A 16,720-nucleotide genomic window follows, 5' to 3' on the forward strand; every position below is an offset into this window, starting at 1 on the left:
ACCAATCACATTTCAAATGTTGGACAGTGCAGTTGTAGAACATTTTCATCATTGCAGAAAGTTCTCCTGGACAATGATAGTCTCTAAGATTTCTGTCCTCTTCCAAGAGTCTAGCGGTATTCCTGCTTGCTCTCCCTTTAAAGGAACATTTGAAGTCTGGGTTATTTTGGTTTGTTTTCTTCTGATCTTTCTCCCTTTTTGGTCGCTCTGTCCACAGGTCAATACTTCTGCGAAGGCTCTGTAGTCTGATGGGCACTGTATTCTTGCTTCGCTGCTTTACCATGTTTGTGACCTCCCTCTCCGTGCCAGGACAGCACCTGCAGTGTACTGGAAAGGTAGCCTGCTACCTTCTTTATCATTCTTTCTCCTCTTCTTCTTGGTGGGTTGATGGCACCATTTACACAGTAGGGCTAAGATTTTGCTTTTACTATTAAAATGTGCTTTTTAGTATTTTCAGTATCTGTAATAAACCTCTAGAAATGATTTGGTAAAAATTTTAAGCCAGAATCTGCCTCTCTGTTACTTCTATCCATTGATCTGCTGTAGAGCTATAGAAAGTTTCTTTGGATTAATCATGGTCCCTTCCCCACTATCCTCAGCATCTTTAGTTCTTCATATTACATGACTGGCCTCTTCACTGTCCTCATCTCTCCTTTTTTAAAAGTTGCAGTTTGATTATATTCCATTTAAAATAGTACCCACTGCTATAAACTTTACTCTTTCTGGGATATACTAAATAATGGCTGATTTTTTGTTTTTTATTTTATACTTTGTAGCTTTTTTGGTAAACTGTAGACATCTTTTCTGGTTAAATTGAGAGAGAGCGATTATGCAGCTGGGAACAAAAAAAACCTGAGTAATAAATAACTTTAAAAATAAAAATATCCTGAAAAGCACCTGTACTTTATATATAAAATTGGCTGTTGTAACTCATTAAATTTGGCCAAAAGAATTTATTACCTTAAGCCTTCATGCTTTGGTTGTGTTCCAAAATATTCAAATGAATATATTAACACCTTTGTTATTTTCATGTTTGTAAAGTGTTAAACAGAATTAAATGTCAGTTCTTCTGCTGCAATCTAAATAGCTGAAATGTCAACAAGGGAAGATAAGGCAGCCAAAGGCGATCAAGAGCTAAAAATAAAGCCCTGAGCTGAAGGGTGGCAAACTTTCTCCTGGTATTAGGAGACTGGCCAGTAAGAAAGGAGGAAGGGTTATATGACAATTAGGAGTTAGTGTAAAGGAAATGTTTCATTTTTAAGGTAAAAGCTGTTTTTGTCCCAAAAAAGGGAGAGTAATATTTTCTAATTACAGAGTTACATAAGTTTATTATAAAAATTCAAATTTTAGTCCTTGCCGGGTAGCTCAGTTGGTTAAAGCGTCATCCCAATACACCAAGGTTGCGAGTTCCATCTGCAGTCAGGACATATACAAGAATCAACCAATGAGCCCTAACCGGTTTGGCTCCGTGGATAGAGCGTCGGCCTGCGGACTGAAAGGTCCCAGGTTTGATTCCGGCCAAGGGCATGTACCTTGGTTTCGGGCACATCCCCAGTAGAAGGTGTGCAGGAGGCAGCTGATCGATGTTCCTCTCTCATCGATGTTTCTAACTCTCTATCCCTCTCCCCTCCTCTCTGTGAAAAATCAATAAAATATATATTTTTTAAAAAGAATCGACCAATGAATGCACAAATAAGTGGAACAACAAATCAATATTTCTCTCCTTTCCTCTCTAAAATAAATAACATTTAAAAAATAATAAAATGCTTTATTTTAAAAATTCAAATTTTATAGAAATGTACGAGTTAAAAAGTAAAAGCGGCCCTGACTGGTTTGGCTCAGTGGATAGAGTGTCAGCCTACAGACTGAAGGGTCCCAGGTTCGATTCCAGTCAAGGGCATGTACCTTGGTTGCAGGCACATCCCTAGTGGGGGTGTGCAGGAGGCAGCTGATTGATGTTTCTCTCTCATCGATGTTTCTAACTCTCTATCCCTTTCCCTTCCTCTCTGTAAAAAATCAATAAAATATACTTTTTTAAAAAAGTAAAAGCGCACAATTCTTCTCTTTCACTCTACTCCATAAATAATGCTATTAACTGTCATGTGGGTAGTCACATAGGCTATTTGTAAGCATGCTTATACATTAAATAAGTTAATCTGGATAGATACTTTTTTAAAAACAAAAGATAGGATTATATTACAGGCATAGTTTTTTACCTTATGTTTTATTTAATATTATGTTTACTTTTTTTCTGAAGAAATACAAATAGCCATACTTCATCTTTTCAATAGCTGCAGAGTATTCCATTGCATGATTTACCAGTCTCCCAAGTGGCGCACATTTAGGTTGTTTCCAAATCTATGCTTTATAAACAGTGCTGTGATAAATATCTGTGTACATTTATGCTTTTTCACTATTTAATCATCTCCTTAAGACAAGTTTTTGAAAGTGGAATTATAAAATCAAAGAACACACACATTAAAAATTATGATGTATTGTTCAAATGTCTGCTAGAAAAAACAAGTTTTCATTGTCACCAACAATGTATGCGTGTCAGTTTTACCACCATGTGCCAGCACCATTTGTTGTTCATCTTTTGAGTCACTGCCATTCTGATTAATGAAAGATGTTATCTGAAACTTCTATAGTCTTCTTTTATATTTAAATCTTTAATCTATTGAACTTATTTCTGTACATGATATCAAGTAGTGGTAGAACAGTTTCCTCAAATAGTATGCTATTTGATTAAAAGAGGTTTAAAGAAAACTTATTATACTGAAAAAATAATTTCCTGTAGCCAAAGGATTTAATTATGGGTCAGCCACTAAATATATGTGCATTGGACTGCAACATCCTATATAATAAAAGCATAGTGTGCAAATTGTCCCCTTGACCAGAGTTCTTCCAGGAGTTCCACCGGGGGTGGCTGGGGCAGGTGGTCGGGGAGTACCCGACTGGCAGCTGGCAGCTGCTAGGGACCCTACCAGTGCACAAGTTTTGTGCACTGGACCTCTAGTATGCTATGAAAAGAAATTAAACCCCATTCCTCTATAGTATGGACAGCCCTTTTACCGTCTCTAATTACTGTTTTTCGTGATCAGTTAATTATATATGGAGCTTTCTATTCAAATTGTGCCATAAATGCTGTTAATTGCTTTGAATTATAAGATAACCTACTTATTGACCTATATTATTTGCAACAGTCATTAAAAATAGAAAGTTAAGGTGATATTAACTAGCAATCAAATCCCTTACAGTGAACTCTTTGGGGCATTTTCATTGTAATAAATTAATTGCTTAAACTCTCATTCTCAGAAGTAAGAGGTTTGGGCACAGAACCAAGAACATGCCTATTTTTAAATTAATCAATGGAATTCTTAAAGCAAATTTTTACACCTTGTCTCATCAGATCATTGTACTCATTCTATTGTGTGGTTACAACTTTATTTTTCTGATATTTGAGGTTGGAAAGGATAGGGAGACTTGAGTAATTGAGCAATAACTTCTTTCTTTCCTTTTTTTTTTGGACAGACATTACTTGTTTCCTGTCCATGGCTGAGATTTTTTCCTAGTTCTTCACTGCCTGATTTTTTACTTTCATGAGAGTAACGTCTCTAAACCTATTCTCATTAGAAGTCATGGAAGAACCAAATTGTGTACTTTAGTACCTTCTCTTTTATTTTCTCTATTAATAAATTCTTCCTCTCCTGCCCTCAACTATGGCAGAGAAAGCTAGGTAGTGTATAATCAGCAGATGAGCTTTGTAATGAAATTGTGATTTCTATTGAAGATGTTTTATTACCAAACAAGGGGATCAGACCACTCACTCTGCATGCAGCAAAGCCAAACACTCAACACTAAATTTTGCAGTAGAGAAATTAAAGCCATTTATTGCCATGGTGCCAAGCCAGGAGAATGGGAAGCTATTGCTTTAAGCCCAAACTCCCAATGGCTTTTGAGCAAGGGTTTTTAAAGGCAAAGATTGAGGGTTGGGAGATAGGGTCTGAGGATGAAGTAGATTGGTTAGTTCTTGTGCAAGCTTTTGTGGTTTTCCTTAGTCTGATTAATTCAGTTCCTGACATCTCATTTGGTGTCTTTGTCACTCTGATTGGGTGATCTATCTGGTTAAGGAACCAAGATTCTGCAAAATATCTCATAATTGCATGTCAGTGACATCTTTAAAGCAAAAAGCAGAAACTAAACATCTCATGACCTTTGATATTGTTTAAGCTATCATTGTTTTGTGCTTAACTAGCAATATTTTTCTATTATCTCAAGCAAAGTGTACTTTTAAACTTTTTTTTCCTGGAACTTGCTTTACAGGCAGGCCTTCAGGCCATGACTAAAGTACTTTATAATCTTTGACTATAAGTGATAACATATTTTCTTAATCTTTGACTAAAAGCTACGTGACAACCAGAAGAGGGAATAGCTTTCCTAGAAACCTTTTACACTTTCATAATGTTTTTTTTTACAGAATTTAGTCACATAGCCTCACCTAGCTGCAAGGGAGACTGGAAAATACAATGTTTCTTTTGGTTGAATTCATTGCCACTTCAAATACATTTGAGATTTTGTTAACAGTGAAGAAGGGGAGAATGGATATTGATTGGTAGTCATTGTCTTTGCCACAGCCTATTTCTTATTGGCAAGGAGAGCTGAACAAATACTACTTAATTATTGGATTAGAAACTTAGAAATACTTTTGTATTTTGATCACCTTTTTTCTTACAAAGAAACCCCTAGTAGAGAAGTTTAAATTATATTGATTTTATTTATTTAATTACCGAAATATTTCTGAGTACTGCCAAGCTTGACCACCCAGTCTTGATAACTGGAGTTCATTAGACTGGGAGTCTTCTGGTTGCTTTTGCTTAGATCTTATTTCTAAGTCATTCAGCATTTGAATTTATTTTTTTTAATTTATTGATTTTAGGAAGAGGGAGGGAGAAAGAGAGACATCGATTTATTGTCCACTTATTTAGGCATTCATTGGTTGATTCTTGTATGTGCCCTGACTGGGGATCAAACCTGCAACCTTGGTGTATCAGGACCACGCTCTAACCAACTGAGTTACCTAGCCAGGCAGCATTTGAATTTCAATGGGAATGGATGTTCAGATCTCTTACCTCCTTAAGCATTTAAAGCACTAATTCATAGCTTTCTTTATAGATATATGGCAGTGTGTGGGAGAAACTACGCCGGGCCTTTGCCATTTGGAGTGGCTTTGGTATGACGCTAACAGGTGTTCACACTTGTGGAGATTACATGTTCAGTGGCCACACAGTCGTCCTAACTATGCTGAACTTCTTTGTCACTGAATGTAAGTATCTGGTTATGCATATTAGATGACTAACTGCGGAGGAGGCAGTGGGAAGGGTGCCAAGTTCTATGAAGAATGGGAGACTAACCTAAGAAACATGTCTAAAAAGCATTGGAAGGAATGTGGTTTTAAAATGATCTTTCTGTCCTTTTCCCAGATACACCAAGAAGCTGGAATTTCTTGCACACTTTATCCTGGGTTCTCAACCTCTTTGGAATCTTCTTCATTTTGGCTGCCCATGAACATTATTCCATTGATGTGTTTATTGCCTTTTATATCACAACAAGACTCTTTTTGTACTACCATACTCTAGCTAATACCAGAGCATATCAGCAGAGTAGGAGAGCAAGAATTTGGTTTCCCATGTTTTCTTTTTTTGAATGTAATGTTAATGGTACAGTACCTAATGAATATTGTTGGCCGTTTTCAAAGCCAACAATAATGAAAAGACTAATTGGATGAAGACTATCTTTGTTATAGGTTCGTGATTAAATATACAGTAGTTCTTGAAAGTGAGTAACTTTGCTTTCTCCCCTAGGTTGTACCTGGATGCCTTGCTTTTTGACTTTTATGTTGACAAAGTAAAGTTCCCTGTTCTGAGCAAGGCTGTGATTATAGAAAGCATGAAGAAACATTAAGAGTCTTTCCCTATCTGTTTGAACAGAAAGCTTAAGTAGATGTTTTTTGCCTTTTCTCTTTAGGCAGAAGTAATGTGATTGAAGTCAGGGTGTTACCCTTACCTGTTGAGTATTTGCATTTTGAACTTGCTGGTTGAAAGATTTTTTTTTTTTTTAATTTCAAGTTGGATTCCAGTCAAGAAATAATATTTTTTAAAGTTTCTTATTATTTTCAAAGGAAAATCCCCTACCAAATGAACAATACTTGTTCTTTGAGTTAATCTCTGTGTCTTTTTAAAAATACAACTCTGGAGAGTAATCAGTTTTATTAACATAATTTTGCCTTTAAGAAAAGTATATTGAACATACCAGGATGCCTGAAACAAGAAGAGAAAGGGGCCATACATGTGGTGACAGAGTACAAATATAGTACAGGCATTTTTCACCAAAGATGCAACGAAAGATGCAGTTCCTGTTTTGTTCTGAGGGTTCAGTATGATCATAAACTCATGAGGAAAAATAACTGCATCCATAAAAATAGAATTGACTGAATTTTAGTGATGCAGCTACCTGGAAAAACTTTGTGCTATAGCTGTTAGTAAGATGGCAGTCCAGTTTTATGCTTTTTAATGATGTTATTTAATGAGCAAAACAGTGGGGTGTTTACCAGACATTAGATAAAGTTCTTATGTCCTTGAGTATGGAGATATGCATGCAAAAAATATTTTTTCTCTTTCTGAAAAGAAATTTATAACAGGTTGTGAGCATAGTATAACTTTTTGGGCTTTGAAATGTCTCATTCTTGGCCACAGACATATTTGGATATGAAAGGTTTTATTGTTTTTTTTATATTTTAAATACAATTGTGTACATACATTCTTTCTATTTAGTCTTAATTTGGCAATTAGGAAGAGATATAACTTAGTTGCTATTTACAACACTAGAAATTTAGTACCTTATATAATTTGACCTCAAATAACATCTGTCACTTCACTTTTTTAATGATTTTATAGAGTAGTTATGACAGTAGGATGGTTGTGGGATTGGAATTGATGAGCTTAGCCACTTAGAATATTAATTGTGTAGTTTTCACATTCCATTTGAAAACAAGGAGTTAGAAAAGGTGCTGGCATATTGAGGTCTAAAATTAGGCTACTTAGCAGGAGCCTGGTTCTTACTGGTTGAAATATCTTATTTTTGCACTTTGAGTTATAATCCCACCTTGTATAAGCTACAGAGGATCCCAACTGGATTGGGCAGGAAAGGAATATTATTCGAACAAGTTTTAGTCAGTGCTGCATGATCCCATTTTGAGTATGCTCTGAACATAATTTTTTATTCCCACTTGAGAAACAGCACAAGGCAATTTATTTTATTGTGCTTTTAAATATCATTCAAGACAGTCTTATAATATCTTAAATTGTTGATTCTATTACATGCTAGGGACAAAAATGCCAATATTTCATCTAAGGAAATTGCATAATTATGAAGGTTGAAGGATGTGTCCTTTGCCAGTCAGGGGAATTTGACCCAGTCAAAAGATGTGATGCTGTCATTTTTTCTTTAGCTTTGGAGGGACTGATACGGCTTTTGAAAAAATGTTTGGAAAAAATTTGTGGCAACATTAAGTCAAGAATGTTAAGTAGCTACTTAATGGTAAGTTTCCTACCATCAGTCTTATTTCCTTCATATGGATTCTATTCTAGAACAAAATAGAAAGAATAAATTGCAACTGATTTGCAGAGCTATAGACATTGAGAGTGCCTAACAGCTGATGGCAGTAAGGACTGTAAAATAACTTTAGACCTTGTATTTATCAAATCTGTTTTGAGGAAAAGGTAAGCTAAACTTATAATTTATTTCTATAACTATTACAAGGCAGTGTTTACATAAATCAGTCATCTCCAAACCTCTTTCTCGGAAAACTTTGAGACATAATTCTTTTCCGTGTTTTTTCCTCTTAATATGAAACCTATATTTTTGTCACTTTTTGTTTGTCCAGAAATTTCCAGATTTTTGTCTTTTTTTTTTTCTTGGTAAAATCTAAACTAGTTGAGATGGTATTTACATTTACATGTTAGTTGTGAATGTGGCTAGATAGAGAAGCTACATGCTTTAGATCTACATTTTTTTTTTTTTTGACCCTTACTAGGCTCTTCAGTTTTAGACTAGTGAGAGGCTTACATCATTAAACACTTGAGACCTCAGTGTAGAAGGAACCAAGAAAGTTTTGGTTTGGGGTGCAAACTGGAGGTATATGCAAAGTCTTTGATGCATTTTCTATGTTCCTGGGACAACATGATCTACCTTTCTTTTTTTTAAAGTCTATACTGGGCAGTGTTACTGAAAAGGTAATTGAAGTTCATAGGGAGTAGGATAATTTGAAGAAGGCAAGTTTACTGTTATCACCAAATAATTTGGGAGGAACCTTTGTTGCTATGCTGCAGAACTCTCAATATGCCTATCCTCTCCATAGTTCTCTGTGGCCAGAATGGCTAGGGTAAAAACAACTTTCATATGCTGGGTCGGTTTATTGGTAGTATCCTTTTAAGCCAGAAGGCACTGAGTTTAGCCTTAGAACCAGTCAGCTGATAAGTGTGAACTGTTCACATGAAAGAAGCCATTGACTAAGAGCCCTGTTGGTAGTGTAACCAACACGGCAAGTGGCATTCTTCTCTACCCTGTACCTGCCTGGTTGTTGTTAGAATTCCAAAATCTTGTGATTTGTAAATGGAGAACAGAGGAGCCAAAAGCTTTTATAGCTGCTAGGAAACAGTCTGTTTTAGGAACATCTGTTTGGAAAGTGTTTATGTATTCAGAGTCATATTCATAACACTAACCTGCTTTGACTGGATTCAGCAAAAGGCAATTTCATCATTAGTTGCATAGTAAACTTTATTTTAAGGATTCTAATTCCAACATGCTTGGGAAAATTAGCTATATTCTTGTTTTAAACACTCTGATCTAATAAATTTAATTCTTTGATAGTCTTTTTGTAGACTTAAGTTATCCCTTACCAAAGGTAATTGTAGTGATAGTTCTTTAAGGTATGCAGGCATTTGAGACCTGAAAGCTCTCTTTTAGAATAGTTCAATCGCTTTCTTAAACAGTGTTTGTTTCGTTTAGATAGTTGCAAAGCCAACAAGGCATGCCAGTTTTAATGCCATCTGTACTTGGCAGTTAAGACAGTTTGCAATTGTAAAAAGGTTAGCCCAGATTTCCCGTGTACTTCTATAGAGGAGAATTGTTGGTAACAGCAAAGTCAGGCTGCTACAGGTGACCAATGAAAAAGGAAAGAGGTTAAGATTCCTTTTCCCCCTCTCTGTCTTTGAGTGGCTTTGAATGGCTGACATTACTATGGAAATTGGTTTTGGTCCCCTTCTTGCCTACCCCTCACCCCCAGCAAATGCCACTAATTTCAAGTAGCTAAACCATGGCCGTTACTTTGCATCAAGTTCAATAAAAATATCTGTGAAATTTATAAGCCATAATTCAGCTACCAAAAAAGTTGATTGTTAGAGTATGTTTTACCCTAAATTAACCAAAGGACTTTTTATTCAGTGTACTCCATGTTTAAGCATATGGAGAGAGAAGGAGGACTCTGTTAATTTCATTGTTATTTCAGGTCTGTTTCAATCTGAACTACTGAGTTGTCTGAACATAACCAAGCAATGTTATCAGTAATGTCGTCTTAAAAATGCTTAATTTTAATAATTTTTTATTCAGAGAATCTATGGATTGTTAGGACAATTAAAGTATTTCTAATATGAAAAAAAGGAAGTGGAAACTGGTACATAATGGGGGGCACAAAATTAGCTTGAATTAAAGTGAGCATGTTTTGTTTCAAGAATTCTACCTAAATGTCACCCTATCCACAGAAAAACTAGTATTACTTGAAGATGTGAAAATTCCTGTGGTAGCCATACCTTGAAGCACAGTATTGTATATAAGTAAATATCTTGATTCTAAATTAAATCCAGATTTAACTAATATATATTATTTTATATCTTTGTTCTATTAAAAAGTTTTAAAACACTAAAAATAAAACATTTGAAAGTTGAATTAGTCTCGTCTTTGTCTTTGCATTGTTAATGCAGCTGGCCTATTTTCTTATACAGTGAATTTTTATTTTTGCAAATGATTGGGCCCTGCAACTTTAAATCCTAATGTATCTAGTCCCTGACATTTTCTAATTCTTAGTTGTTCATTAGATAAGCTGTTTTCCCTTTCCCCTTTCTTTTCTGTACACTAAGAAAAAAAAGTGATCATCCTGAGGGTATTAGAAAAATTGTAGATTAAGTTGAGAGGGAGGGAAGGGAAGCAAATATCTACTTATTCCTGGACACATGAAAGTTTTTGTTTTTTATTTGATTTAAATGAGATTATATAGGAGGACACCATCATCCCCTCGGGTCAGCGTTAGAAAGACAAGGGGAAAGTTGTTAGGGATAGCCCTGTAGCCCACAATCATGGAGTGGTTGGAACGCTAAGCATTGTACAGGTGCAGGACCATATGAGCTTAATCCATGATTGAACTTGTCTTCATGATTACTACTAACTGTAGCCTCTCTGGTCTTCTCTCAGGAACTCTAGAAAAGAATAGTCCAGAACAGACCTAGAGGCTGTTTGGTGGAATAAAAAATGCACTGGAGTCTTTTGCTGGTTTGGCTCAGTGGATAGAGCGTCGACTCTCAGACTGAAGGGTCCCGAGTTCGATTCCAGTCAAGGGCACGTGCCTTTGTGGTCAGGATGCATGCAGGAGGCAACCAATCAATGTGTCTCTCTCACATCGATGTTTCTCCCCCTCCCTTCCACACTCTCTCAAAATCAATGGGAAAAATATCCTCGGGTGAGGATTAACAACACAAAATGCACTGGATTTAGACTCTTGAGGACCTGGGTCTGAGTTACATCTCTGCCTCTGAGTAAATTGGGCCATTTCTTCCAGCCCCACTTAACCTTATATGTGAAATGGTGGGGAGTGGGATGCCTACCTCAGAGGTATTAAGGGGAAAATTATAAAAGTACTGTAGCTTTACTGGCCTAGTACCTGGTGCATGTTGCTGAAATCGTAGTTAAATTTAGGTCAATAAAATAGTGCCCCCAGAGAATTAATAATCTAGCCAGGAAGATGACATAAAAAGGTAGCTAACAACATTCATTAATGGAATAGACCAGTAGTTCTTTTGTTTGTTTTTTATTAATTTCAGAGAGGAACGGGAGAGAGAGAGAGAGAGAGAGAGAGAGAGAGAGAGAGAGAGAGAGAGAGATCAATGATGACAAAGAATCATTGATTGGCTACCTCCTGCACGCCCCCTACTGGGGATAGAGCCTGCAGCCCCGGCATGTGCCCTTGACAGGAATCAAATCTGGAACCATTCAGTCCACAGGCTGTCGCTCTATCCACTGAGCCAAACCAGCTAGAGCTAGACCAGTAGTTTTTAAACTCCTTGGTTAAACATCTTTAGGGGTAGGGGAAGGGAGGTGGAGCTTGTACCATTTTCTTCTAGAGTTGGTGTTTTACATATTTGGCTTTCCTAATAGGCTTCCCCTTTGGGGGGGGGGGGGGGCGGGGATTGAGGGTAGGGGAAGGAAATGTTTGGAAACAACTGAGGCAGTAAACAAATTTATTGTCTTCACTGTAGCTGGAGAGATTAAGGGAGGCTCACTGGGAACTGAGGGTCCAGGGAGAATTCACTAAACTCATGAAACTTAAGCTGAGCCCTTCCAGAAGGATAATTCATGAGGACACTGAAAAGCTTAGAGAGCTCTAATTTTCATGCAAAAATTTGGTTTATTTGTATATGTATTAAGGAACTGTTGATGGAGTATGTATTTGATTATATTATAAATGGAAGCATTGGGAATGCCTGTTGCCAGGATCTAAATTATAGAGACAAGTATAAGTAGTTCTATAAAACAGGAATTGGTAACGGGCAGAAGCATAAGTCAGAGAGAGAGAGAAGATGGTGGAAAGTACACAAAAGATCACTGGAGATGAAGGGAAGGCTAGAGACCCCAAGATAGTAGGACAAGGAACCAGGACTAGGAGTAGCTTATAGAGGCCTTTGCCCCCAGTCAAGGAAGATCAAGACAACATAAATGAGCTGCCACCTGCTACTAGGTGGTGTGATATGAATCTAGGACATATAGCATACCTTGTATCCGCCACTGTCTCTGGTTGTGCACCTAGCCCACCTGTTGGAGTGCTGGGCTGCCAGGCATGAAGTAGGCTGGGAGCCGGCCCTGTTGGAGACTTGAGGAGGATGTTGGGGTAATATAATGCCTCAGAGGAGCTCAATTGTATCACCCTCAGCTCTAATTTGGAAGAAGACCAGATGCTAGCTCAAAGGCCTCTGAGCGTGATATTTAAATGCTATGTGCTCTCAGCTCACAGAGCTCCCGTGAGAGCCAGAAATACAAACCACCATGGCCTGTTCATTTTCCAGCCTGAAGAGCCCTGGATCCCACTCTAAGGAGAATACCTGTACCTAATGGCTCTTTGATACAGACTAATCAGCAGCCTTCATCAATAAGACGTCATAGTACATGAAATTTGATTCTATTTTTCCACAAAGACTGATTTTGGAGGCTTAGCTGCAGAGCATTTTGGCAGTGGTGATGCAATTTGATGGACTTCAACACGGTTGAAAATCTCACATGCAGAAATTTGATAAGCCTAAGTGTCCAGGCAGGATTCTGGATTTTCTTCTCTATTGATTCCACAGTGGTGCCTATGATTATTACTCCTTTAAAAAAAATTGTTGCCCTAACTGGTTTGGCTCAGTGGATAGAGCGTCGGCCTGCGGACTCAAGGGTCCCAGGTTCGATTCTGGTCAAGGGCATGTACCTTGGTTGCGGGCACATACCCAGTGGGGGGTGTGCAGGAGGCAGCTGATCGATGTTTCTCTCTCATCGATGTTTCTAACTCTCTATCCCTCTCCCTCTCTGTAAAAAATCAATAAAATATATTTTTTAAAAATTGTTAATTTTTTAAAATATTTTTTTATTGATTTCAGAGAGGAAGAGAGAGATGGAAACATAATGAAGAGAGAGAATCATTCATTGGCTGCCTCCTGTTACTTTGCATGTGTACAAGTTTATCTGCAGAATAAATTGCTAAAGGTGGTTGTGGGTTCGATCCCTGGTCAAGGCACATACAAGAATCAACCAATGAATGCATAAAGGAGTGGGACAACAAATTGATGTTTTTCTCTCTCTCCCTTACCCTCTCTCTCTCAAATCAATAAAATTTAAAATAAAATAAAAATTTTTGTCAGATTGACTTCAATAGAAGTTGTACCAATTTATTTTTCCACTAACAATGTATGAGTTTTCCTGTTAATCCACACCACTGTCAAAATAATGTATTACTGAATTTTCTTATTTTGGCCAATCTTATAGGTTTTAAAATGGTATCTTAATTCCCTTTCTACATAAGTGAGTGGAATATTGACAACTTTATTGGTATACAAATGTTTCAGGAGGTTTAACTGAATAGCGGACTACTAGTATGTCATACATTTTGTTAAAAACACATCTGACTAAGATGTCAAACGGGAAAAGGAAGATAACTTAACAGATCAAGAATGTTTCTCCCATTTTATTTGTGGTATAATCTTTAACTTGGCCATTCCTTGCCATTGGAGAATAGTGGTTTTGGGGTTTTTTCTAATTGTCTTCCCTGGCATTTGAAGGAAGCTAAGTCCTGTCTAGTCTACTAGTAAGGGAGAGTCTGGAGGACTCAGTTGCTCTCCCTGTTTAAAGTTCTATGGAAGGTCTGCCCACCAGCACTCTTGACTCTGCCATCACCTCTGAAACAGTCCAAGGACCTAATTTACCTGTCGCAGATATAGGGCTCCATTGTAGATGTGTAGGACTTGAGGTTGAAAGGTGTTTTGAAAGAAGGTTTGGCAAACATTTGTTAAGCACCTACTATATGCCAGGCCACTATTGGTGCATCACTGGTAAGCAAAACCAAGTCCTTGCCCTGAGAGCTTACTTTCTAGACAATAAATATATGAGAAAGGAAAAGCATTCCTGACAGGCGTTGAGTAGTTGGCCTCATTACAGTGGTGTCCCCTACTGGACATAAACAGTGTTTTAGAATGTCAGCATCAGCTGAAGAAGACTACATGACCTTGAGGGACCAGCTTCATGTGTCATCAGCCTAATCAGATACTGCAACACAAAAATAAGCATACACCCCTCTCTACCAATTAATACGTGGAACTAAGACACTGAATTGCCACAACTTTCTGAAAACACCCAGTCAGAATAGCACCCACTTCTCTGTTTTCTTGAACCCTCTGTAAAAATCACCTAACACAAGCCCAAGACCTGTACAAGCCCATGTTAATACCCTCTTACTGAGATTCCCCCCTCTTCTCCTTGCTGTTTAGTTTTTCTTGCTGCAAAAAAGTTTAACTTAAAAAACTTACTGTGTGCTCCTTTGTGTTTCTTTTTAAAATATTTTTTAAAATTGATTTTTAGAGAAAGGAAGGGAGAGAGAAAGAGAAACATCAATGTGAGAGCAGAACATCCATCTGTTACCTCCTGCACACCCCCTACCAGGGACGGAGCCAACAACCTGGGCATGTGCCCTGACTGGAATAGCACCACAACCCTTTGGTGCACAGGATGATGTCCAACCAACTGAGCCACAGCAACCATGTCTCCTGGTGATCTTTGGCTGGTGGGAATTGACTCTTTAGGTAGCCATAAGTGTTCTCTCTCTCTCTCTCTCTCTCCCTCTCTCTTTCTCTCTCTCTCTCTCACACACACACACACACACACACACACACACAAAAGGATAGAGAGTGACAGAGCACTTGCTACCTGACAGAACTAAAAGGCCTTCTGCAGAAGTGACATTTGCACAGGGGCTGAATGAAATGAGGGAGAAACCATGTGGATATCTAGGGATGGAGGGAATAGCAAGTGCTTGGGCCTTTGGGACCGGTTTGGCAAGTTCCACAGACAAGAAGCCACTTTGGCTTAAGTGAGCAAGGGAAAGTGCGATTGGACAGTGAAAGAGAAGTAGCCACGCCTCCAATCATGCAGGCCTCACAGGTCCTGATAAGGACTAGATTTTTCTTTAATTGTTATAGGAAGCCACTGAGAGATTTTGGTTTTGTGACTCTCCATTGCAGCTAGACTCTAGCTGCACACACGCGCGCGCACACACACACAAACACACACACACACACACACACACACACACTAGCTGCTAGACTAGCGTAACATTATGGTTAGGCTAAGGCGGAGAAGCCTTATCCACTCACTTCTTGTGCGGGGCACCTGGCCTGGCCTTAGAGACTGTTGTCCCTGAACACTTCATCAAGCTCTTCTGGGCTCGTTATTTAGGAGCTTGGAAGAATGATGAACAAGGAACTGACAGCTGCCTCGGAGCCAAAGAGAAAGCACCATGATCTCAGAAATGCTGTGGTGGAGGGAGGCAGCCGTGGATGTAATAGGAAATAGGGTTTTTTTCTCAACTTTAATTCACTTGAATAAGAAATCCACAGGCTGGCAATCCAGAGTTACGAGTTTTTTTGGTTGAAGTTGGCCTTTGTAGATGGGCACCAGCAGAGGGTGCTATAAGCCTCCAGCAGCCTGCAAGCCTTGGTCACTTGGGCATTACACCAGTTGCCCTTTGGAAAAAAGTGTAGTGTGCACATCAGAATCACCTGGCCTGTTCCAGCATAGCTCCAGACCCTACCTCCTGAGTTAGAGTCTGTGGCCAGGAGGAATTTTCATTTATAACAGGTTTCCGGGTGATGCTGATACCCCGTCAGATTCCTTCTCTTTTTTTTTTTTTTTTTTTTTAATTAAATCTTTATTGTTCAGATTATTACATTAGTTACTCTTTTTTCCCACCATAACTCCCCTCCACCCAGTTCCAACCCCACCCTCTGCCCTCACTCCCCACCCACTGTCCTCATCCATAGGTGCACGATTGTTGTCTAATCTCTTCACTCACCCCCACACCCCTTTCTCCCCCCCTCCCAAGAATAGTCAGTCCATTCCCTTTCTATGTCCCTGATTCTATTACAATCACCAGTTCATCAGATTATTTATTCACTTGATTTTTAGATTCACTTGTTGATAGATGTGTATTTGTTGTTCATAATTTGTATCTTTACCTTTTTCTTCTTCTTCCTCTTCTTACAGGATACCTTTCAGCATTTCATATAATACTGGTTTGGTGGTGATGAACTCCTTTAGCTTTTTCTTATCTGTGAAGCTCTTTATCTGGCCTTCACTTCTGAATGATAGCTTTGCTGGATAAAGTAGTCTTGGTTGTAGGTTCTTGGTATTCAGCACTTTGAATATTTCTTGCCATTCCCTTCTGGCCTGCAAAGTTTCTGTTGAGAAATCAGCTGACAGTCGTATGGGTACTCCCTTGTAGGTAACTGATTTTCTTTCTCTTGCTGCTTTTAGGATTCTCTCTTTGTCTTTTGCTCTTGGCATTTTAATTATGATGTGTCTTGGTGTGGTCCTCTTTGGATTCCTTTTGTTTGGGGTTCTCTGCGCTTCCTGGACTTGGAAGTCTATTCCTTTCACCAGGTAGGGGAAGTTTTCTGTCATTATTTCTTCAAATAGGTTTTCAATATCTTGCTCTCTCTCATCTTCTGGCACCCCTATAATTCGGATGTTGGTACGCTTGAAGCTGTCCCAGAGGCTCCTTACACTATCTTCATATTTTCGGATTCTTTTTTCATTTTGCTTTTCCGGTTGGGTGTTTTTTGCTTCTTCGTATTTCAAATCTTTGACTTGA

General features: G+C 38.2%; 1 protein-coding gene across 2 annotated transcripts in view; it reads left to right on the forward strand.

The window, feature by feature from the left end:
• The window catches only part of SAMD8 (sterile alpha motif domain containing 8), a 65,269-nt gene extending 55,267 nt beyond the window's left edge, over nucleotides 1–10,002 (forward strand). For both annotated transcript variants that reach the window (XM_070433044.1, XM_070433045.1), the window contains exons 4-6: nucleotides 218–335; nucleotides 5,173–5,323; nucleotides 5,481–10,002. In XM_070433044.1, coding sequence (XP_070289145.1) covers nucleotides 218–335; nucleotides 5,173–5,323; nucleotides 5,481–5,785 — 574 coding nt within the window. In that variant the 3' untranslated portion in view covers nucleotides 5,786–10,002. The remainder of the gene's footprint in view (nucleotides 1–217; nucleotides 336–5,172; nucleotides 5,324–5,480) is intronic.
• The last annotated feature ends 6,718 nt before the right edge of the window (nucleotides 10,003–16,720 follow it).

The sequence above is a fragment of the Myotis yumanensis genome, unplaced genomic scaffold, assembly GCF_028538775.1.
Source record: "Myotis yumanensis isolate MYYU_CA2020_CCGP unplaced genomic scaffold, mMyoYum1.0.hap1 SCAF_13, whole genome shotgun sequence".
In the NCBI taxonomy this organism is placed as follows: Eukaryota; Metazoa; Chordata; class Mammalia; order Chiroptera; family Vespertilionidae; genus Myotis; species Myotis yumanensis.